Raw genomic sequence first — 22,219 nt, 5'->3', positions numbered from 1 at the left:
CATTTAAGGAAAATTTGGGGGGGTGACTGGTAAATAGAAATAATGATAAAAACTGCTCTTTCGAGTATTTAATTTTATTAATGTTATTTTTAAAATTAAACCTCACTGTTTCCAGCAGTGGTCAAAGATAACATTTACAGAAAAAGTCATAGTTGAGGATTAAGTGGACTGCTACATAATGTTTTCTCTCCTTTTCCATTCCTCCCTTTTCCCTGTCTCTTCCTAGTGTGGGTTAAATAGACCAGCCTGGGCCTTGAACGCAGAGATCTGCCTGCCTCTTCCCAAATGCGGGGAATAAAGGAGTACACTGTCATACCCAGCTTCTTTTTCCTAAATCCTGAATTGAGTGATGAATTACCTTCAGTCTAAATAACAAGACATTTAAAGGACAGACATTTTTAATATAGATGCTGTGTGAGAAATACTCCACTGGTTATTTGTAAGTGAGCTCTTTCAAAGAAAATTCCAGATTTATGGCAAAGATTAAAGTGAAATTGGAGGAGGTTTGAGTTTTTGAATGGTTTTTGGTCCCTAAAATACAATATGATGGGAGGAAATAAGGCCCTTGCCCTCCACTGATTTGCCTCCATTACTATTGTTTTTCCTGTTTTTTTTTTTTTAACAAGTAGAATCAGTTTGTGTCAGGTTGTGTTTGGCTCATTTCACATATTGGTCATGCTTTTAGGATAACCCTGTGCTGGGAAGTTCATAAATTTCAAAAATTCGTCACTGCATTTTCAATGCAAAACCAATGCTAATGTGTTCTTTAGTCAGGTAGACTTAAAGACCATCATTAAGGGCAATGAGTAGTTTACTAAATAAGCAGATGAATAAATTAACAGGGGAGCAGACTAGTAGGTGCCCATTATACAATGGTGAATGCAGAGAGAGTTATGGCCTTTGTAAGCTTTCTGTGGGTGGGGCTAAATAGATTAACCTGGCTTTTAAATAAGGCTACCTGGGAAAGGAGATGATTTCAGGAAGCAAGCTTGGTAGACTGGTTGGGGAGGGCATCCAAGAATAGAGTGGCTTCTGGGAGTGGTTCCTAAGACAGAATGTAATTAGGGAGGGGTGGGGAAAGTGTACACTTGTTAGCAATGGTAGAACAGATACATAGAAACACTGTGTTGTAGTTTTTCCTTTTTATTTTGAGATGGATCTCACTGGATATTTCTGGCTGGTATCAAGAACAAGATTCTACTGTCATTCCTTCTCGTGCTGGCCACTATGACAGGCTGTTTTGTTGGTTTTAAACAAAAGTATGAAAGGACACTTTTTGCACCAAAAGATAAAGATTTCCAAAGTACTTTTTTTGTGCTAACATTTTCCCATTCTTGTATATTTGTCAGTATTTCTGTGTCACTATGCATAGAATGTTTAAAATATTTACTTGGAAAATATTCAGGCAAGTTGGCTGGCTAGTTTTAGGTAACTAGAATAATGTTTTGTCCATTAGTTAATAGTAATTTAAAAGCTCAAATTTTTACCTATCGTACACATCCCCGTTTCATACTTAAGAGTTTATATACACACAATACTGTTTATAAGATTAGCTTTAAGATATTCTGGTATATCTTAAAAGACAGAATCAAAATTACTGAGCCTCCACAGGTGGGTGGCTTCTCTCTTCCTGTGTAGTTTGAGGGTCTTACAGCCGCCTAGAAAGAGATGTAACCAAGAGTGAAGTATGTCATCCGGTTGTATGGTGTAAGAAGAAACTTAATCCTTTTGGCTTCCAGGACATCTGGAAGCTCACCTAGAATTACCATGGCCTTTACATTCCTTTTCTACGTGCAGCTCTGAATTGAATTAACTCTGCAAAGGAAAAACAATTTATATAAACTAGAGCTCTTTAGTGGAACAATTAGATTGAATGCTTGAGTACTTGAACCTAGGGTGATCTACAGGTTTTTTTTTTTTTTAACCTCTTTGAGGTTCATCAACTTTCCGTCTATACAGTTGAAAAAGAATGTGACTAATGTTTTAGTTTTGTTGGGGTTGGAAGAATGTTGAATAGAAATGTTGGGGAGGGCTAGAGAGCTGGACAGTTCAGTTTCCACTACCCATCAGGGGTTTTCCATAATTGCCTCTAACTCCAGCTCAGGGAATCTGGTGCCCTCTTTGTTGTCTAGGCATTTGCACTCCTATATGACATACATTCACACAGATCTACCCCCCCCTCCCCCCCAAGAAATGTTTGGGAAATTTATTCTCCTGGGAAAAGAACTCATTGCCACCTGCTTTTTAGGGCAGAACTTTTGGTGTGAACAGGATTCTTCTCTACTTAGTCTTTTGCTTAGTTATTCTTGGACCTTTCAGGTTTGGACTTTTAAGGCCTGTATCCAGCTGATAGTTGCAAAGCATTCCCCCCTCCCCCAGAGTTTGGTACTTATGTCCAAGTCTTATATTTATGTGGTATTTTATGAAACAGTACCTCACAAAACTTACACATCTGTCTCTGGCAACTTTTGGATGAACTATTTAGAAAAACATACAATGGTAAGAAGGTAGTTGGGTATGGGGAAATGTTCTTGCCTCCTATGTTTGGTCCCCTCCCTTTCATTTTTTTCAAGACAGGGTTTCTCTGTAGTCTCAGGAGCTTGTCCTCAAACTGGCCTTGAGCTTTCAGAGATCCGCCTGCCTCTGCCTCCAGGGTGCTGGGACTAAAGGCGTGCACCACCACCATTTTAGAAAGTATTTACAAAGTATTAGTCAATCCTTTTCACAGCTGAAGTCTTTGTGAATAGAGTTGAGGTGTTGTAAAAGAAAACTGTTGCGTTAGCTTCCTTCAGAGTGTAACTAAATTTACCAATGTTCTAGAAATGCTTTGTATTGTGCATTTATGGGATAGTAGACGGTGTTTTTGAGCTGAACAAAATCTGAGGGATGAATAAGGAACCTTGGGTCTCAGCAGAGTCTTCTCTGGCTCCTAGTTGTCCCACGGGCCGTGATCCTTGATGTCAAGGTCATACCGGCCTGCTCAAACCACACCTTTCTAGTTGATACTAAGAAAACCATACTTAGCTTCATTCACTATCCACAATTCTGTCTCCTCCATCCACATAGTGTTTAGCAAAAAAACAAAAATTGGCTTCGAGGTGTAGGGTCATTGATGAAACATATGCTTAACATATGGGAGACTAAATTTAATTAAGTACAAACATCCCAAAGAACAGTATAACTAGACTTGGTGGCTCATACCAATAATCTAAGCACTTGAACATTATCTGAGGCCAGCCTGGGTAACATAGCAGACCTGTCTGGAAAGAAAAAAAAAAGAAATCTAGAATTTGTTGTAACTAAAATGAATTGAATCTTTGAGACTCACCATGTAACTGTCTGGTGTGGAAATCACTTTATATCCTGCCTCTGAGTGGTGGGATTAAAGGTGTTCCCCCACGCTGCCTACTAATTGAATCTTTAAAATGGGATATTAAGTAGGGTACATGAATATGTTTTCATAGTTTTCAGTGAATGAATGTATACTTAAAGTGATGTTCCCTGCTTACTGTTTTGTTTATAATGCAACCTCAGTGGCCAGTGTTAGCTAGTTGTAAACTGATTTGTGGTTTAACGGAATTTTTGAAATCTTAGGTATAATTTATATAGTGAAATGTCCAAATGCTAATGTGTAGCTGGATTAGTTTTGACAAATGTATGTTTTTACTGAGATGAAAGAATTAACATGCATATTACTTCATTTGTGACAATGTTTTTTGTGGTAGTTGTGTGTCATTTCTTCTAAATTTAATGAAAGACTGTTCAAAACAAAGTAATAGCACAGCCTTCGGGTTGGTAGATACCCTGTAGAAGTTACCTAACAGCATAGTTGATATAGTTGGGACAGCTGCTGGTTGACATCTCTAGCTTGTTTTTTCCCATGGAGGACCCAGAATATCGCCATTCCCTAGTCTTATGACTAGTGAATGAGATGTATGGTGGCTGATTTTTAAGGTTTTTCTGTGTAGCCCTTGGCTGCCTTGGAACTCGCTTTGTAGACCAGGCTGGCCACAAACTCAAGAGATCTGTCTGCCTCTGCCTCCCAAGTGCTGGAATTAATGGCATGCAACAAATTTTAGATTTGTTTCTAAATTTTTGTTGTGGCTGTTTTAATAAGGACCTTGAAAGTACTGTACGTGAAGGATTGGTTGAAGAGTGTTTCTAAAGAAAATGGAAAAGGCAAAAACCAAACTGTATCTGAACCTAGAACTCCACAATTTTTAATGTTAGCTGCTTTTCAGATAAAAGATTTTGTTAGACCAAATAGTTTTATCTTGTTTTTGATACAGAATTTCATGTAGTCCTGGCTGGCAAAACCTGGCTTCTCCCTGGCAGCTAACTTGAAAGGCCATGGCCACTCCTGGCTTCCAAATGGGTTCCAGCTTTTAAATGCTTTATATAAGTTGATAGGATTATGATAAAAGATACTGCTTTCCACCTTTGATGTCTACCGTACAGTGATTTGTTTTGAGGTGTAATTCCTTTTTATTTATAGCATTGATAAGCACTGTTGAAATAGGGAATATGGTGCTGGAGAGATGGCTCAGTGGTTAAGAGCACTTACTGGCTGCTCTTCCAGAGGTCTTGAGTTCAGTTCCCAACAATCACAGTGGCTCGCAGCCATCTATAATGAGATCTGGTGCCCTCTTCTGGCCTGTAGGCACACATGGAAGGAATGTTGTATACATAATAAATAAATATTTAAAAGAAAAGAAATAAGGGAATAGTTGATAAACTTCAGTGTGGCTACATATTTTTCCTTTTATGTGCAAGAAGTTAAAAGAACCAGGCATGGTAGCACATGCTTGTAATTTAAATACTTGGAAGGTTGGGACAGGAGGTTCAAAGACAACCTGAGCTATATGAAAGCCCCCCCCCCCAATTGCTGATTAGTTAAGACTGACTTTTGTAAAAAAAATTTGAATTATATTCCCAGCACATGTTTGATGGCTGATAACTCACTCTAAGCTCCAGGGAGTGCAACCCCTCCTCTGTGGTCCCTAGCACTCACTACATCCATGAACATAATGGAGAAGTAAATAAAAGGAAGAACAAGAGTCAGACAGTATCCAGGCATTATATACTCATCTCTTTTAATTATTATAACAATCCTGTAAGTTGGGAGTTTCATATGAAAATAACACCTGGTATATGACAGATATTTAAGGCCTTCTAGGGTGATTCTGGTATCAAAATACAGGAACAACCCTACTATACTATGTAGGGTTTTAATAGCTGCTGCCTCTCTGCTCAGCTAATTTATCCCCATGTTTTCTAGACCTGTATCTCTCAGTGAGTCTCTTGTAATGGCTCATTCCTTTAATCTCAGCACCTGAGAGGCTGTGGCAGGTGGATCTCTGGGTTTGAGGCTAGCCTGATCCTCAGAACCAGTTCCAGGACAAACAGCTACACAGAGAAACCCCGTCTCACAAAATCAATGGATTCTTTAAATTATGTGTTCACAAGATGTAGTATTAGGCAGTGAAGTGCTAGAAACTACACTGTAACCTCATGCAACCAAATCGTTTGGAGGGGCTTGGTGGGGGAAAGTATCTAAAACATGTAAAAACACAAACACTGTTGTGCATTCCTCCAATGCTGTGAGGGAAAGAACTAGGTTCTTAGCATGGTTTGTGACTATAACGGTACTTACTCTGGCTTCATTGTATGTGTTAACTTTTTAATCCAGCTGTAGAAATAAATCTTAGAAGTATTTGATGTGTGTAGAGTTAAGTTCTTGAGTTTCTTAATGGTCTTCAGTTCCAATACGTATTAGACTAAGACAGGACGAAAGCTAATTGCTGACTTATTTACAAAGTAAAATGTAGCTGTGCTCTTTTTGCTTTGAATACAGTTAGAAAGAATCCATTGTCTCACTGAAATTTAGTTTTCTAGAGCCAGGTGTGGTGGCACGCACATGTCATACCAGAACTCCAGGCCATATGTAGTAAGACCTTGTCTTTAAAATTTAAAGGTTCTTTAACTTAATCACAAGGTTTTACTACTGTGTTGGGCATTTTAATTTTCTAGGCTAACACGAAGAGTGTTTGCTGCTTTCAGTATTAGTATAGTGCCTGCTTTTATTGTTTTTGTTTTTGGAGACGGGGCCCACACTGGTCTCAAACTCACAGCTGCCTCTGCTTCCCAGTGCTGAGATTAAAGGTGTGCGCCATCGCTACCTGTTTTTTTTTTTTCTTTAAGAAAATGTCAACAGTGGATGAAGTAGAGGTAGTATAAATTAGCCCCATGTTTGTGTTGTATTTAAATGTAGAAGAAAAAAGTTTACAGGAGAACTTCTAAGATGGTGTCTTGTCAGCTCTTATATGAAATTGAAAAAGTTGAGTAGTTATATTACAAGTGTCTCATACATTGTACTTGGTAAAAGTGTAGGAAGAACCTGGAGTGGAGTGCATGCTTTTATATGAATGTCTCTCCATTTTATGTTCTTCACATTCACTGAGAACAAGGATCATGTAGTATAGGGTATTGGACTTAAAAGAGTGTGCTACCATGCCAGTCTTCTCTTTTCTGTTCTTTTTATGCCTTTTAGTATTTAATTGATTGGATTGTTTGTGTGGGATCTGTTGACACTGGATTTAAATTGTTCCTGACACCAAGTTCTACTTAGTGAAATCAGTGTTCCAGTTAAATGACTATTAACTGCTATTCAATCTCTAGTGATTGAAACTGTCTTGGTTAACATAACACACTTGAACTTATAAGCGTGCTTACATCGCTTATTTATAATAAGTTATAGATAATAAAACTTTTTCCTGTATGAGTGCTTACTGTGTACGAATGAGTTTAAAATAGGCACACTTCAAAATTTAGGTTTTTTTTTTTTTTTTTGAACATTTGTCAGGAGCCAGGCATGTGGTACCAGTAAGTTTGTCTTCCTCTGAAAACAAAGAGAACAGTGTCTAGATCTCAAACTGAAATTGAACCTAAGGGCACCGAGTGTTTTCTTAAGAGGATAATGTGTAAGACTACCAGGAAGCCCTCAGCTACTTTCATTGGTCAGTAATAAGTTAGGGGTTTCTATTTCTATTATATAGCACCACGACCAGTAAACCCTTTAGGGAGGAAGGGGTTTATTTTATTTGCAGTTCCATAGCACAGCTGAGGGAAGTCAGGGTAGGAACTTAGAGGCAGAATCTGATGCCAGAGGCCATTGAGGAACGCTGTCTTGCTCAGGCTGCTTTATAGCAACTAGGACCACCAGCTGGGTTGTACTGGGCCTTCTTACATTAAGAAACTGTGCCCCAGGCTTGCCCACAAGCCAGTCTAGTGGGGACATTTTACAGAGTGAGGTTCCTTTTTCCATATGACTCTAGCTTGTGTAAAATAAACAAAAACAACAACAAAAAACACTAGCTAGCACAGTAAGATTCAAGGATAAACCCTGTTAAAGTTGTTTAAATCCAGTGAAGTAAGACTTTCCTCAGATCTTTACCACGGGTACTGGAGAGATAGCTCAAGAGTACTTGTTGCTCTTTCAGGGGACCAGAATTCAGTATTAATAAGCTTAGTATTATCCAAGGTAGGGTGTTTGCTTGGCTTCTGGGAGTCCCAGGGTTTGACCTACAGCACCAGGGAAGTGATTATTAATCACTTTTGATTGGGGTGCAGAGGATTGCTAGATTTTCCACTTCCCAATGAAGATGTGTATTTTTTTTGCTTTGTTTTGAATACTTGCTTGAATTTTTTTTAAATATTTATTTATTATGTATAGAATATTCTGTGTATATGCCTACAGGCCAGAAGAGGGCACCAGACCTCATTACAGATGGTTGTAGCCACCATGTGGTTGCTGGGAATTGAACTCAGGACCTCTGGCATAGCAGGCCATGCTCTTAACCACTGAGCCATCTCTCCAGCCCTTGAATTTTCTTGATGTTCAGTTGTCTACATTCTGTCCCATAGTAACACTTAGCAATATTTAAAGTAATGACAAAAACTGGCAAAAAATTCAGTCATTGTCATTTTGTTTTTGTTTTTTTTGAGACGGGGTTTCTCTGGTTTTGGAGCCTGTCCTGGAACTAGCTCTTGTAGACCAGGCTGGTCTCGAACTCCTCACAGAGATCCACCTGCCTCTGCCTCCCGAGTGCTGGGATTAAAGGCGTGCGCCACCACCGCCCGGCTCATTGTCATTTTGACAAACTAAGTAGTATGGTTAGAATCTATTATTCCAGCCAAGAAACAAAAATGGGAAAAGTAGCCAGTATAAAATGGGTTTTCAGTGAATTAACCTGTGGAGAAAATGAGGTAGCAGTGTGTATACCGACCACACTGGTTACTTAGTTTACTGTAATCTTTCGTCCTTTCACCAGACTCTCTAACTATGCTTTAATGATCACCTTATTTCTAAAGTTTGGATCCTTGAAATTTTTGCTTTCTTAAACATGTGTTTCTTATTTGGCATTCGTGTTGCATAGTAAACAGATGATCATGGAAGATATTACTTGATTGTCTTGTTAGCGACTATAAACGTCAGATTAATAACCTCAGTAGCTTGAGTGGTGTGCAGACTTTATGCTGATAGTCACAACTAATGAGAATTTGAGGGTACAGTAGACACATTAGGCCCAGAAGAAAATGTTCCACAACACTCTGCCCTTCTACCCTTTCCTCCAGCTCTCCCATTCTTTTGGAATGCTCCCCAAGCCATGCAGAGCAGGATATAGAAATCCCAGTTAAGGCTTGCCTTTCAAAAGTTCTGTTATCTCAGCGCTTTGACCGTTAGAAGTTTCTATAGTAAGCACATAATCTACTGCCTAAAGAATCCTCTAACCACAGCTGACAGCAGCGCTGGTGAGTGGACATAAACAAAAATATTTAGAAGGCATTAGATAGGCAGAGTCTCCAGTTAGCAATATACGTGGAAGCTTCCCCACTAGGTAGGGCCCGTGCCTTCCCAAGCCACAGACTTTTACCCAAGCTTACAGTACCAGATGTGAATTCTTTACTGTGGAGTTAACTTCAAATCTAGACAGGAATAATTAGCCCCTTAACAGAACTGCCACTGCTGGATCTCATTTTCATACAAGTGTATACTGTATGTTTAGTGCTCTCTTACTTAGATTAACTAAGGTACCTGAATATGGACTCTTGTTAGTAAAGGTCAGAAGTTAGAGCCAGCCGATTTGAGGTTTTATCTATATTTCTCTTGAATGTCACTTTTGGAATCCTGCAGTTCTGATGGATGGCATTAAAGGGATAATAGCATGGAGTTTCTGGACCACTAGTTAAGCAACTTTTTTTTTTTAAAAAAAGGGAAGAAAAGATTCCAGCTGGGCAGCTGTAGTGCACACCTTTAATCTCAGTCAGAAGGTGGATCTTCAAGGACAGCCAGGGCTACCAAGAGAAACCTTATCTCCAAAACAGGACAAACGCGTATAGTAAACTGTATTTTCTTGGAAAATGTTCATGTTCTTTTGTTAATACTGATGTTTTAAAACCAATGCTATTGCCGGGCAGTGGTAGTGCATGCCTTTCTTTAATCCCAGCACTTGGGAGGCAGAACTCTGAGTTCGAGGCCAGCCTGGTCTACAAGAGCTAGTTTCAGGGGGCTGGAGAGATGCCTCAGAGGTTAAGAGCATTGCGTGCTCTTCTAAAGGACCCGAGTTCGATTCTCAACAACCACATGGTGGCTCACAACCATCTGTAATGAGGTCTGGTGTCCTCTTCTAGCCTGCAGGCATATATGTAAACAGAATATTGTATCCATAATAAATAGTTAAAAAAAAAANAAAAAAAAAAAAAAAAAAAAAAAAAAAAAAAAAAAACCAGCTATCAGTAGAACAACATAATAGAGCAAAATTGTAGAGAAGAAATAGCATTAAAGCACTTAAGTAGTTTTCTAGAGATTGGCATTTAATGTTCATGTTTGGTCTTTTGAGACAGGCTCTCAAACTCACCCTATAGTTTAGGCTGACCTTAAACTTTGCCTCAGGCTCCTGAACACTAAGGTTATAGGCTTGGCCAACATTCTGATGTTATACCTTTAACACAGATTTTTTTTTTAAAGCCTTTTCTCTCCTTTTGAGTTTTTTTAATACATATTTCCAAATATGGTAACCTCTTGGCTTTAGCTTCTATTGGTGTTAACAAAGAAACTAAGCCAGGTTAGGCTTTTAAGTAATTTACTCCAGTTTTAGTTGTTCTGGAAACAGACTTGCTGTATATAACCAGGTTGGCCTCATATTGTTTGGGAAGAATTTTATAGACATCAAAATGTAAAAAAAATTATGGTGATTATTTCTAGTCCTCACAAGAAAAGTTAATATTTTGAGTTATTGAGGAAAATTTTTATATGTGTACTGTATAACATAAAATAGTTAAAGTAATTTCTCTAACAGATAAATAAAACTAAGCAAAACATGATTCCTTTTCAAAGAAGGACAAATAATTGAAGGGGAGTTTTATGTGGAGGGAGTTGGGAGGTAATGACATGACAAGAGGCCTTTCTGAGGTGTGGCACAGCTGGTGAAGTCAGTTCTTCCATTACAAAGTTAGTCAAGGTCAGGACATGATGCAGATGGCTTAAAATTGCTATGATGGTGAGAGTAGTTATGAAGTGGCCGTGCAGGAGGGAAAGGGTCTTGTTACTCTTTGAGCAGTATATTTAACCACTGGATTTGTCTTGTAAATAGTGCAAAGGTTCCCTTTTTAAAAAAATGTAAATTTCCTTGTTAGAGCCAGAATCTCCCTAGCTAACTATAACTTTAAATTTAGCAACCCTTAATGTCCCAAGCTCTGAGATTATAGGTGTGTGCTTCCATGCCTAAGGAATACGTTGTAATCTTAGAAGTATTAAGTGATAATGTTTTTGCATTGACTCTCCCATTTCTTGTTTTTATTAGGTGGTATGGACAAGAAAAAGACTATAACGTGCTAGTCATGGATCTTCTGGGGCCCAGCCTTGAAGATCTCTTCAATTTCTGTTCAAGAAGGTTCACTATGAAGACTGTACTTATGTTAGCTGACCAGGTGTGTGAACTTTGGCAGAAATAAAAAAAACTGCAAAGTTATTTGTATAATGGTCAGTATTTCACAGACCACATTGTTGTAAGCCCATTTGTCACTATTTCTCTTAAAAAATTATAAAAGGAGCTGGGCGGTGGTGGCGCACGCCTTTAATCCCAGCACTCGGGAGGCAGAGGCAGGCAGATCTCTGAGTTCGAGACCAGCCTGGTCTACAAGAGCTAGTTCCAGGACAGGCTCCAAAACCACAGAGAAACCCTGTCTCGAAAAACAAAACAAAACAAAAAATATATAAAAGGATTGTTTGTTGTCTTACAGTAGTGTAGGGTATTTGTTCAGGAGTGCTTTAGAAATGTGTTCCTCAGGCAATAGACTATTACTTGCAGCATTCTGTATTTTTACTGTACGTGGTAGCACAGACTCTTAGAGTCCCAGCATTCAGGAGACTGAAGAGGGGTTTTGGATTCAGGGCCATCCTGGGTATTATATAAGATCCTACTCAGATGAACAAAGAGCTTAATTTTTTATTTGTTTTTTTAAAATAAGGTACCAGAGTAACTAAAGATGAAGCTTTAGCCAAATTAATGCTTGAATAAAAGTCTGAAGCATGAAGCAACACTAGGACATTTTAGAAATGCCTAAGTTTGCCTTGTTTTGTGGCCCAACCTGGCTTAAAACTCCCTAGGTTTACCACTGAGAAAAATAGAATAATCCTTTCTAGGAACTGAAAGTCAAAAAGAGAAAGAAAATACCTAATCGAGGTTCTGTGGTATCATTAGCAAAAAATTGCTAAGGACTATAAGGCTTGCAATATAGCAATTATTCTTTTTCACTATGTAGAACAGGCTGGTCTTGAACCCATAGAGATCCACTTGCCTTTACCTCCTGAGTGCTGGGCTTAAAGGTGAGTATCACCACATTCAGCAGCCCGTTTTAAATCATTAAAAACAGAACAAATCAAACACTACAAAAGTTTAGGCCTTGGTAGCCAGCATGCTTGAAATAAGGGGCTTTGTTCTTTTTGTTTTTCTAGTGCTGTCATTAATTGAAAGACTGGAGTACTTGAGAAATTGAGTTGCTGCTTTTGTCACTTAACTGTTTTTATCCCTTTTCTTTTTCAGATGATCAGTAGGATTGAATATGTGCACACAAAGAATTTTATACACAGAGACATTAAACCAGATAACTTCCTAATGGGTATTGGGCGTCACTGTAATAAGGTTAGTTAACTGCTCTTGGCATGAAAGAACAAAGAGTAAAATATTGATATAAATTATTTTGATAAATTTTTGAATCTTTAAAAAGCCATAGTAATTGTATTTGCTGTAATCTGCTTAAGAGATTGTGCTAGAAGGATAATCAGCTAACTCTATTAACTTAGTGACTTGAAATATAGTCTCTCCAACTTAGCCCACTGAGGTTAGCTTATTTATGTGAAAATATGAAATTCCAAGGGCTTTAATCATCTGTACTTAACTTGGACAATTGTATCTAGTTTTCATTCACTTAAATAGTGAAAACATTTACCTTTAATCCTTTTTGAGTGGTATAAATCAGATTCTAACTTTATAGACTCTATAAAGTAGTGTGGGTTTGTAATATATGGTGCTTGTGCCAGTATGGCAACCACTGACCCATCTGTCACTATGGCGTTAATCCTTGCTGGCTGAGCATGGTTGATACTGTGAATTCTTTAGTCCTTGGATTGGAGTATTTAAAAGAATAACTTTTGAGCCTGCTTCAAAAGTAGCTTACACTTTATTAATTGGGTTCCCAGTTGGGTGAGTTCTCCACCCTCCATGCTGTTACAGGAAAATACTGACGAGTGATTGAATATTCATATAGCTAAATGAGTGCTTATTGGGGATTTCTGACAATGGGTTTTGTATACGGGGTGATTAGGTTGTAGTGACGCATGATTGCAGTTAGAAACTAATGATATTGAACTTTTGTCTGCAATGCTTAGTTTTATTGAGTGAATTGCTTTCTTTATTCATTCAATGTTGAGCTCGGGCAGACAGGCAGCATTGGCAATGCACGAAGCATGTTCCAATCTGATGATCTCAGAAATTCTCAACTTCAGGACAACTGTGGGGAGGGAGGGGGCTTTTTTTGTTTTTGTTTTTCTTTTCTTTTTCTTTTTGTTCTTTTGTGGTTTTTTTGGAAGGAAACTTCCCATTTGTTAACCAGTTAGGGAATGTGGTGTTTTAGGTCCAGCTGTAAATGTTTACCTTTGTTTGCCTGTATGAATGCCAACTTGGAGCCATTATATTAGAACTGGTGTTGCTTGTTAATGTGAGATTAATGTTGGTCTGACCAAGTTTTAGATTAGATTTTTCACTGAACTTCAATATATTGAAGGGTTTTACAGCCATGTAGTTTGTCTTGCATTCCCAGATTTCATTTAAAGAAATGTGGCTTCTCTCTTTGAAGCAGCCAGGTTCTTAGTTATAATTCTAAAACCTGGTAATTGTTTAGAAGAAAAATTTGGCCTTATATTTTTCTCCTACAGTTTTGTTAGTTTGACTCTTCTTTTAGCCATTTCCCGGCCCTCTCCTTCCTGTTTTCTTACCCTTAAACACCCATTATCCCTCCGTGGTCCCTGTTCTGCATAGTGACAGAGCAGTAAATACATGATTTTTGCCTTCACTTTAAACAGTGGCCTAGGTAGTAACACTTCACGCTCTTCCTCTCCCCCCTTATGAATAGTTGTCTTAATCACATACATGTCTTGGATTCCATGTTCCTTTTTTAGAATCTGTGTACTCCGTACAGTTAGTCAAATGATTTTTTGTGGCACTGCTTATCTGGAGCTGTTTTCAGAGAGATTATTGGACAGAAGTGAAGTGTTTTATATAAGATTCAAATATAAATGTTTCTCTTGAACACTTCAGTGTTTTGTTTCTGTAGTTTTTTTTTTTTGGTTTTGGTTTTTTTGTTTTTTTTTTTTTGGTTTTGTTTTGTTTTTGGTGTTTTCTGTACTGTAGTTTGAAATTGCCCATTGTGTAAGACTGGTTCCTTCAGTCAGCTTGTACCAGTAGTTTATACCCACGGGTGATCAGGCTTGATGGGGTGGGAGCAGCTTCCGAGTTTGGCTTTTGAAGTTAAAATTTCTTACTTGAAAATTGTTCTGAATTTGATATTTAGGAGTAGCCACTCCAATCTTAGTGAATTTGCTCATCTCGTCCAGTAATCGGCCCTGCATGCTTTTAAAAATAAATTTTAAGGTGACTAAATGCCTTCTACCTCTTCCTTACTGAAGATTTTCCCCCCATTCATTCTTTTTTGGGGGAAGGGCAGATTGTGATAAAGATTGCAGATCCAAATTCCCCATTTTTTATTTAAAAATGAAAACGCCAAATGTCACCATTGCTCTCCCTGTTTCAGGCAGTGACACAGTCACAGTGGCATTAAAACATAAGTATTCTAGAATTCAATGTTGTTTGAGCTCATGATTTTTATTTGAAACTGAGAAGCTACAGTGCTTGGTGGAAGAAGGATGGCATTTGGCTACCCTGTTCTTTCTCTAATGCCTCGGTGTTGCCTGTCTGCGCCGGCCATTGTTGCAATGTACGCAATACTGTTTGATGCACTGCCACCTCTATTGTCTGTTCAGTGTTTAGAATCTCCAGTGGGGAAGAGGAAAAGAAGCATGACTGTTAGTCCTTCTCAGGACCCATCTTTCTCAGGATTAAACCAGGTCTGAAACTGTCTCCTATTCCAACCTCAACCCCAAAGTCATGTGCTTTTCTTTCTTATTGTTTCGTTTTAATTACTTTTATTTAATTCTGGAGAATATAGATCTTGCTCAAGCACCTCTTATGTTGGCATTATTCAGACATACTTGGCAAACATGTAACATTACTAAGATATTTTTGTGGCTTTTGCTTAAAACTTTAAAAAGCTTAGAGAAGAAAACTTAAATGAAAATAAGATTGTCTTTGTTTTAGATCGACAGCATTGATAGGAGGAGATGCTGTTAGTTTAGTATTGGAACCTTTACTTTAAAAATAGACAAGATAGACTAGCTTTAAAAATGTGTTTGGAGTTGGAGAGCTTACTACACAGTTAAGTCTCATGTGCTATATTGACTACTGCTGTACTTTCCTCTCCTTCCTTAAGAGCCTCAGGTAAGTAGAAGTCAGAGTTCACATCTAGGATTTCTCAGTGGTTGCTTAAAGAGGATTATACGCTCTAGACTAGAAGACATTGTATTTATAACAGAATAGTGATAGTTGAAGGAAAAAACAAACTACCTGAATGTATAACCCGATTTAGATTTGGGCAGGCTAAACCACCCAGTAATTTAATCACGTTACATTTTCTTTTACTTTTCTAGAAATTGTAGCTGTGCCCTCCATGTGAATTTGTTTTTGGTTTTATATGAGGCCTGGTCTCTAGCCCTATGTTGGCCTGAAACTTGATAAGTAGATCAGGTTGGTCTCAAACTCAGAGTCATCCTACCTCTGCCTCCAATTAAAGGTGTATGCCACCAAGCTTGATCCAATGAGTTTTTATAGATAAAGGAACATTTACTTTAGGATGTGAATTTTGGTGCTTCTGGAACCCACAAGTCTATAATTTGATACCGCGTACCTTAAGAAGACAATATTGGCATAAATAACCAAAATTGAAGAAATAAGCAATCTGGCTTAATCGCCTAAATTACCTTTCATTTATTTTCTGCACTGCCTCTGCTTTGGTTTTGCATTTTGTTGTTTTCAGTACTCTCCAGGGGGCAAGCTCCTCCTGCACAAACGGTTTCAAGTACTCAAGAGTTACCTTATCCCAGAAAAGAAATGCCAACTATTGGATTGAGTGTGGTGGCACTTGCCTGTAATTTGGTAGGAGGAGGAGGATCACAGCAAATTCAAGACCAGGACTAGGGAGTTCCAGGTAACCCAGGCATACTGAAACCTTCTCTAAAAATAATTCCAAAAAGAGCTTACTGCTATGGCTAAATCTTGGTGAAGTACGAGTGCATAAGTTAAATTGGTCATTACAGGAAGAAACTTTAAAAACTTAATAGCCTCAAGTTTTACCCATTCACCTGTATATTTTGCTTACAGTTTGTAGCATAACAGCTTGATAATCTAAAATGCTTTACTATTCTGTTTATATTATACAAGCTAGTTAGGTTGCAAATAATGTAAGTTCTCAGAAAGGTAGTTTGTCCCAGTCATGAAAATTGCCTGAGTCTGTGCAGATGCAACCCTTCTGCTTAACTGGCACTGACTTTCTTTGTTTGGTTCTTTTTCTTTCTGTAGTTTAAAGATTGGAGCATTTGAGGAGTTAGTATTTTGCTTGGGTTTTTTTTTTTTTTTGTTTATTTTTTTGCTTTTGTTTTTTAATACTGTTCCCTCATTTTTGAGTACTGAGCTTCTTGAGTCTTTGGTTGTTTACACAGAATCCACTAATTGAGTTGTGAATGGAGATTTAGCTTTGAGTAGCAGCTGCCAGATATCCACATTAGCACACTTCCCCTTCTCTTTGAAGAACTGAAGGGAGTAATCCAATTCCATGACCTAGGAATTGTTTTCAGTGCCTTCACACTTAATATTCTTTGTTGTTTTTCTGTTTTCAGTGTTATTCTGCAGAACTGTGTGCTTGTTTACTGATAACTGGTTTTCATATTAAGAGGAATGTGCAGTGTGAGCTAAATGCATTAAAATACTTTCCTGTATTTCTAAACAACTTGATTGCTAGAGAGTTTAATATTAGAGTTACAGGGCTTTTGTTGTCCACCTATATTAACTTATCACTAGTAATTTGTTTTTTTATAGTAAACCAAATGAAAGTATAGGCATAATAGCTGGCAGAAGCAGGGTTTGTTTTGTTTGTTGAAACAGGCTTTTTTTTTTTTTTAATGTATTCCTGGCTAGCCTGGAACCTTCCTTGTAGACCAGGCTAGCCTTGAAAGAAGAGATCTGCTGCCTTTGTCTCCCAAATGCTGGGATTAAAGGCATGTGCCACCAGGCCTCACTGATCTTAACATTAATAGATGATTTGTTTACTTGTAACATGAATTTTAAAAGATTACCATAGCAGTTTTCTAAAACATCAGATTCTATATTGATAAAAGAGACCAATATAGTGGTTTAACAAAAATAATAAAATGTGGGTGTAATTAGAAGAGACACAGTAGTCTCATTGCACACAGATATGTCAAGCTTGATAATGATGATAGGATTTTATTATAGTATGGCAAGTAGGGTTTTTTGTATAAAAATTAAAGTTTCAGATATATTGGTAAAAGAATGAATTTTGTTGCCTTTCATCAAAAAATAAGTTTTCCTTTTTAAAAATTCAGTTTTGTAGATCAAATTTGAATTACTTAGAAAAAATGTGCTGTTTTTCCTTCCTGGCTACCATATAGATTATATACAAGTAGACATTTTCTCCTAAAATGCTACTGTGGTTTTGGGTTAGCTCGTTTAAACAGATGATTTGAAAGCCACCTTAATTTAAATGCTGTACTTTTAATTTTAATTTTTGGGTGAACATACTATATTTTTTAGATATCTTATGAAACAATGTAGTGCGAGCTCTTAAAAATGGTTTATTTTTATCAGACTTCGAGGATTATGTTCTTTAAATAATTAGCCTTTTATTAGCATACTGAAGAGTGACCTCTGAGAGAAAAGAGTCCAGAAAGCTTGTACATAAATTTTGGAACATGCTTGTTTTACCCATTAAAAACGGGCTTTCAAATTTCATGTGGTTAAACAACGTTCTTGACAACTCTGCCTTGGGACATGTGTGTGTACCGCATATATATACGCACACACACACACACTCAATGTGTTAAGACAGGCTGCTGTGTGTATAAGAACTGGGCACGTCGAGTTACATAAATGAGGATAATGGTTGGGGGTTACTTGTGAAGAATAGTAAAGTCTTACTGGGATGTTAAATCTATTATCTGTTCATTTTATATTTCTTTTTGATATTTGGTTATACTTGTTTAATTGAAAAAACAAAGGCTAGAGGCCTAATTTCTCTTTGTTTTTCTTTTAAAGTTATTCCTTATTGATTTTGGTTTGGCCAAAAAGTACAGAGACAACAGGACAAGGCAACACATACCATACAGAGAAGACAAAAATCTCACTGGCACTGCCCGATATGCTAGCATCAATGCACATCTTGGTATTGAACAGAGGTGAGTCTTATCAAATCCATAATGGAAGCAAGCAATTGATGGCTTTTCTTAAGTTTGTATTAAAGTTTTTTAGTGTCTTAAGGGTGCTTCTTGGCTGAGGATTATTGTTGTACCTTTTGCTTTTTACTAGTGCAGAAAAGCCAAAATTAATGGCACCTTTTATTTTCTTTCTTGAAAGTTGTCTCTGGGCTAGAGTTAAATGTCTAGTATGGTGACACATGCCTGCCTCTTAACTGTAGGAGACTGAAGCAGGATGACTTAAGAATTCAAGGCCATTCTTGGCTATATGACAGGTACTAGCTAAGCAGGGTCCACATTGTGAGGCCTTATCTAAAAAAAAAAAAAATGAAAAAACAAAAGCCTATTAATATTAAACATGGAAGTTGGAAACATAATTAGTATTGACATCTCTGCAGTTTCACATATACCTACTTTTTTAAGTACTGATCTTCGGCATTGTGTATTTTAGTGTTATGACTTGTGCTTATCACTGGAGTTGGCAGTGTGAACCTGGGAGAATGGAGCCTAAAAATGGGGTAGACTAAATTTTCATGCAGTAGCTAGCTTTATTCAGAGGCATCGGACAATTGATACTCTGAGGGTTAAGATAAGTCACATAAGTATCCAGTCATAGCGACAAACCGCACAAAGTGGCACATGGCAAAAATGTTTTTCCATGGAGGCATATAAACAAACAATAGCCAGTTGTGATGAATAATCTGAATAAACTCCTGTTCCCTACCACGGGGGGGGGGGGGGGGGCACGAAAGTGCATTCCAAGAACAGTTCCATGTCTTTGAAGAAGAGTACTGAGATTGCAGTACTCTTGTTTACTTAAAAACACTTGAATTCTCCTTACATGACTCCATTCTTCTACCGTGTTCCAATAACTTGAGTTCCAAGGGGTGGGGAGGATCCATGGGTCACTTTTACAAGGAAAGTACTGTAACAGTACTGAGCTTTGTGGCTCATGCCTGTAATCCCAGCGCTTTGGTAGTCTGACAGGATTAGATCTAAGTTTGAAGTCAATCTCAGGACAAATAAAAATTATGAGATTTGTAATAAACCAAAATGATTGGTAGACCATGATCTGTCTTCCTGTTTTTGTTTTGTGGCGGTAGTGTTTGAGTTCCTTTTGATTTTTGGTTAGTGTTTCCTCACTAACAGAAACAACGCAAAGAGGTGCTGTCTTTGGGTTGAAATGTGGGAAGAGAAATAGTAAATTTCTGAATACTCTGAGATGTACAGTGATTGATTACATTCACTTTGTGGATCTTAAAATATTACCTATCCAAATCGCCCAGGAAAGGGTATTTCCTGTCACTGGATTTATTTCTCTTAGCACCTGTGCATTAAGTGTGTATACACTTGTGAGCTTAGGCTTTTTGTTTCAGCATCTGTAGAAGATCTTTAGGAGTTAAACTTTAAGATATCTCATACTACTTGTTTTTCATTAGTCATTAGCTTTTAGAGAGTTAGCTAGCTATATTTTCGTTCTTTAAGTTCTGACAACCTTGTGTAGTTAACCAGTCCATTTTGAACTTTAATACTCTAATTACCTAATTTTGCAAGACACTCAGTAGTCTTTATTGTCATTTGTGAACATTGTTTCTTATATGTACAGAACTTAGTTTTTATATTTTTCACTATTTGGTTCATAAAATAACATTCTCTTTTCTAGTCGCCGAGATGACATGGAATCTTTAGGATATGTTTTGATGTATTTTAATAGAACCAGTCTGCCCTGGCAAGGGCTAAAGGTAAATCAGACTCCAATTACTGGGGATTGTTTTTGTGTATCTTATCTGAAGGAAAAATATGAGACAGGTGATCCCAGAACTTGGGGAGTGGTATTGGGCCCAGAAGATTAAGAGCAACCTTAGATGGCATACATAAGTAAGGAGCCAACCCTTCCATCTCAGGGGAAGGAGCGTTGAAAGGGGAGAGTAAAAAGAAAGTAAATACTGTGGAGGTGTCCTTTAAAGTGTTTTCCAGATCCAAGTTTCAGCCAAAGTTAATTTGCTGTTGCCTTTAGTTTGGGGGAATAAATTAACCATTTCAGTAAATTAGTTAAGAGCAATTGTTAAACCTGAAGGCTAGTGTTCTTATGCTGGTACTAATTGGTGACAGCCTACCTTAATCTAGATAAAAGCATCATAAGCACAGGGCTTGTGATGTTGAAGTGTGCTTTTGAGGGTGTGTAGAATAAATGTAGAATTTTTAATAGCTATTTTAAACCTTTAAAGGAAAATAGTGCAACGCTCAGTTCTTTAGTGAGTAGCTTTATCCGATATGGACTTGATTCCATGTATTCTTTTCTTAGCTCTCACTGCTGAATCTATATATTCTGTCTGAGTTCAACTGCTGCATTTCTTTAAGTATTAAATCCATCTTTGAACTACCTTTACAGGCTGCAACAAAGAAACAGAAATATGAGAAGATTAGTGAAAAGAAGATGTCCACTCCTGTTGAAGTTTTGTGTAAGGTAAGTGTACATGATGGATATTCAGAAATAATTCACATGGTCAGATGTGGGGGTACACACATTTAATCTCAGCACTTGGGACAGCCAGAGTTTGAGTAGTAAGACTTGTCTAAGTAAATAAAAACTGGAGAGACACCCCGCCATGCTCAAAGGCATGTGCCTTGGTGTGGTATCATAGTTGTGCCTTTATCCCAGCATTCCAGACTCAAGAATCGGGAGTTCAGGGCTGTGTAGAGAGAGATCCTGTCTCAAAAAACAAAAGTAGTATTTGCTGCTCTTACAGGAGGTACAAGTTAAGTTGCCAGCATCCACATTGAGTGGTTTATAACCACTAGTAACTCAGGCTCCAGACTTTTCTTGCTTTTATCCTCTTTGGGCACCAAACACATATGAAGCAGGTACAGTGTGCATATATAAATAAGTCTTAAAAATAATTCATATAAAGTTCAGCAGAATGGCACAGTGAGAAGATACCTGCCATCAAGCCCGATAGCCTCAGTTTGATATTTGAGATAAGTGGTGGAAAAAACCAACTCCCACAAGTTCTGTTCCACATGCATGCTATAGCACATGTATCCATACACATATGTAGTGCACACATAAAGTAAAAAAGTAATCACTTTAATAAAATAAAAAAGCAGGGTTTCTCAGTAGTGATGGAGCCAGTTCTAGAATTCAGTCTAGACCAGGCTGGCCTTGAACTCAGACCCACCTGCCTCTGCCTCCCAAGCGCTGGGATTAAAGGCGTGCACCACCGCCTGGCAAAAGAAGCAAATCCTACATTAACAGACATCTGATTCAGCTTAGGGGAAAAATTACCCTAGTAATTTTCTTAGACAAAAAAAAATCAGTTTTTGTTATTACCTGCAGAAAAAAAATTCTGAATTGTGCTATAGAAAAAGGTGGTTTCTTTCACAATTGTCATAGGGTTTCTATTGCTGTTATGTAACAAACACTGTGACCAAAAGCAACTTGGGGAGAAGGCTTTTGTTTCATTTTAGAACTCTCAGGCCGTACTCATCTCTGAGGGAAGTCAGCTGGAGTTTAAGTCTGGAACCTGGACTAAGGAGCTAAAGCAGCCAGTGGAGGGCTGCTGCTCAGTGGCTTACTCCCCAGTGAGAAAGGGCACTCCTACAGCAATCGTTAAATCAAGAAAATGATTCAATCTGCTGGGGGCATTTTCTCAAGTTAAAAGAAACTAGCCAGGATATGTATTTTCCTTTGATTTTCCTAACTTGGTGTTTTTGTTTTTCACTTAAAATGTTGACTCAATAGGGGTTTCCTGCAGAATTTGCCATGTACTTAAATTACTGTCGTGGGCTGCGCTTTGAGGAAGCTCCGGATTACATGTATCTGAGGCAGCTATTCCGCATCCTTTTCAGGTCAGTTGTTAATCCCTAGTGACTGCAGAGGCTGAAAGATGGCTTAAGGAGAGCATACTGATCTTGTAGGCAACTCAGATTTGGTTCCTACCTGTAGCTTCACAGGATCACATAACCTCTGGCCTTCATGGGTATTTGCTCGTGTACAATTGCTCCTCCTTCCACCCCCAGTGTGTTTTACATATACATAATTAGGAATGATTTTTGCCC

At 37.9% G+C, this 22,219-nt stretch overlaps 1 protein-coding gene across 3 annotated transcripts in view; it reads left to right on the top strand.

Annotated features, from left to right (window-relative positions):
• The window catches only part of Csnk1a1 (casein kinase 1 alpha 1), a 36,329-nt gene that overhangs the window by 2,224 nt on the left and 11,886 nt on the right, over positions 1 to 22,219 (top strand). For 2 of the 3 annotated variants that reach the window (XM_050158042.1, XM_050158040.1), the window contains exons 3-9: positions 10,863 to 10,989; positions 12,105 to 12,203; positions 14,600 to 14,683; positions 18,003 to 18,142; positions 19,824 to 19,902; positions 20,553 to 20,627; positions 21,903 to 22,009. In XM_050158042.1, coding sequence (XP_050013999.1) covers positions 10,863 to 10,989; positions 12,105 to 12,203; positions 14,600 to 14,683; positions 18,003 to 18,142; positions 19,824 to 19,902; positions 20,553 to 20,627; positions 21,903 to 22,009 — 711 coding nt within the window. The remainder of the gene's footprint in view (positions 1 to 10,862; positions 10,990 to 12,104; positions 12,204 to 14,599; positions 14,684 to 18,002; positions 18,143 to 19,823; positions 19,903 to 20,552; positions 20,628 to 21,902; positions 22,010 to 22,219) is intronic. The other variant, XM_050158043.1, reaches the window with a different exon arrangement.

Source organism: Alexandromys fortis, unplaced genomic scaffold, assembly GCF_014885135.2.
Source record: "Alexandromys fortis isolate MF-2015 unplaced genomic scaffold, M_Fortis_MF-2015_v1.1 scaffold_94, whole genome shotgun sequence".
NCBI lineage: Eukaryota > Metazoa > Chordata > Mammalia > Rodentia > Cricetidae > Alexandromys > Alexandromys fortis.
Note: the sequence above shows the minus strand (reverse complement) of the source record. Positions and strands in the feature narration are given on the sequence as shown.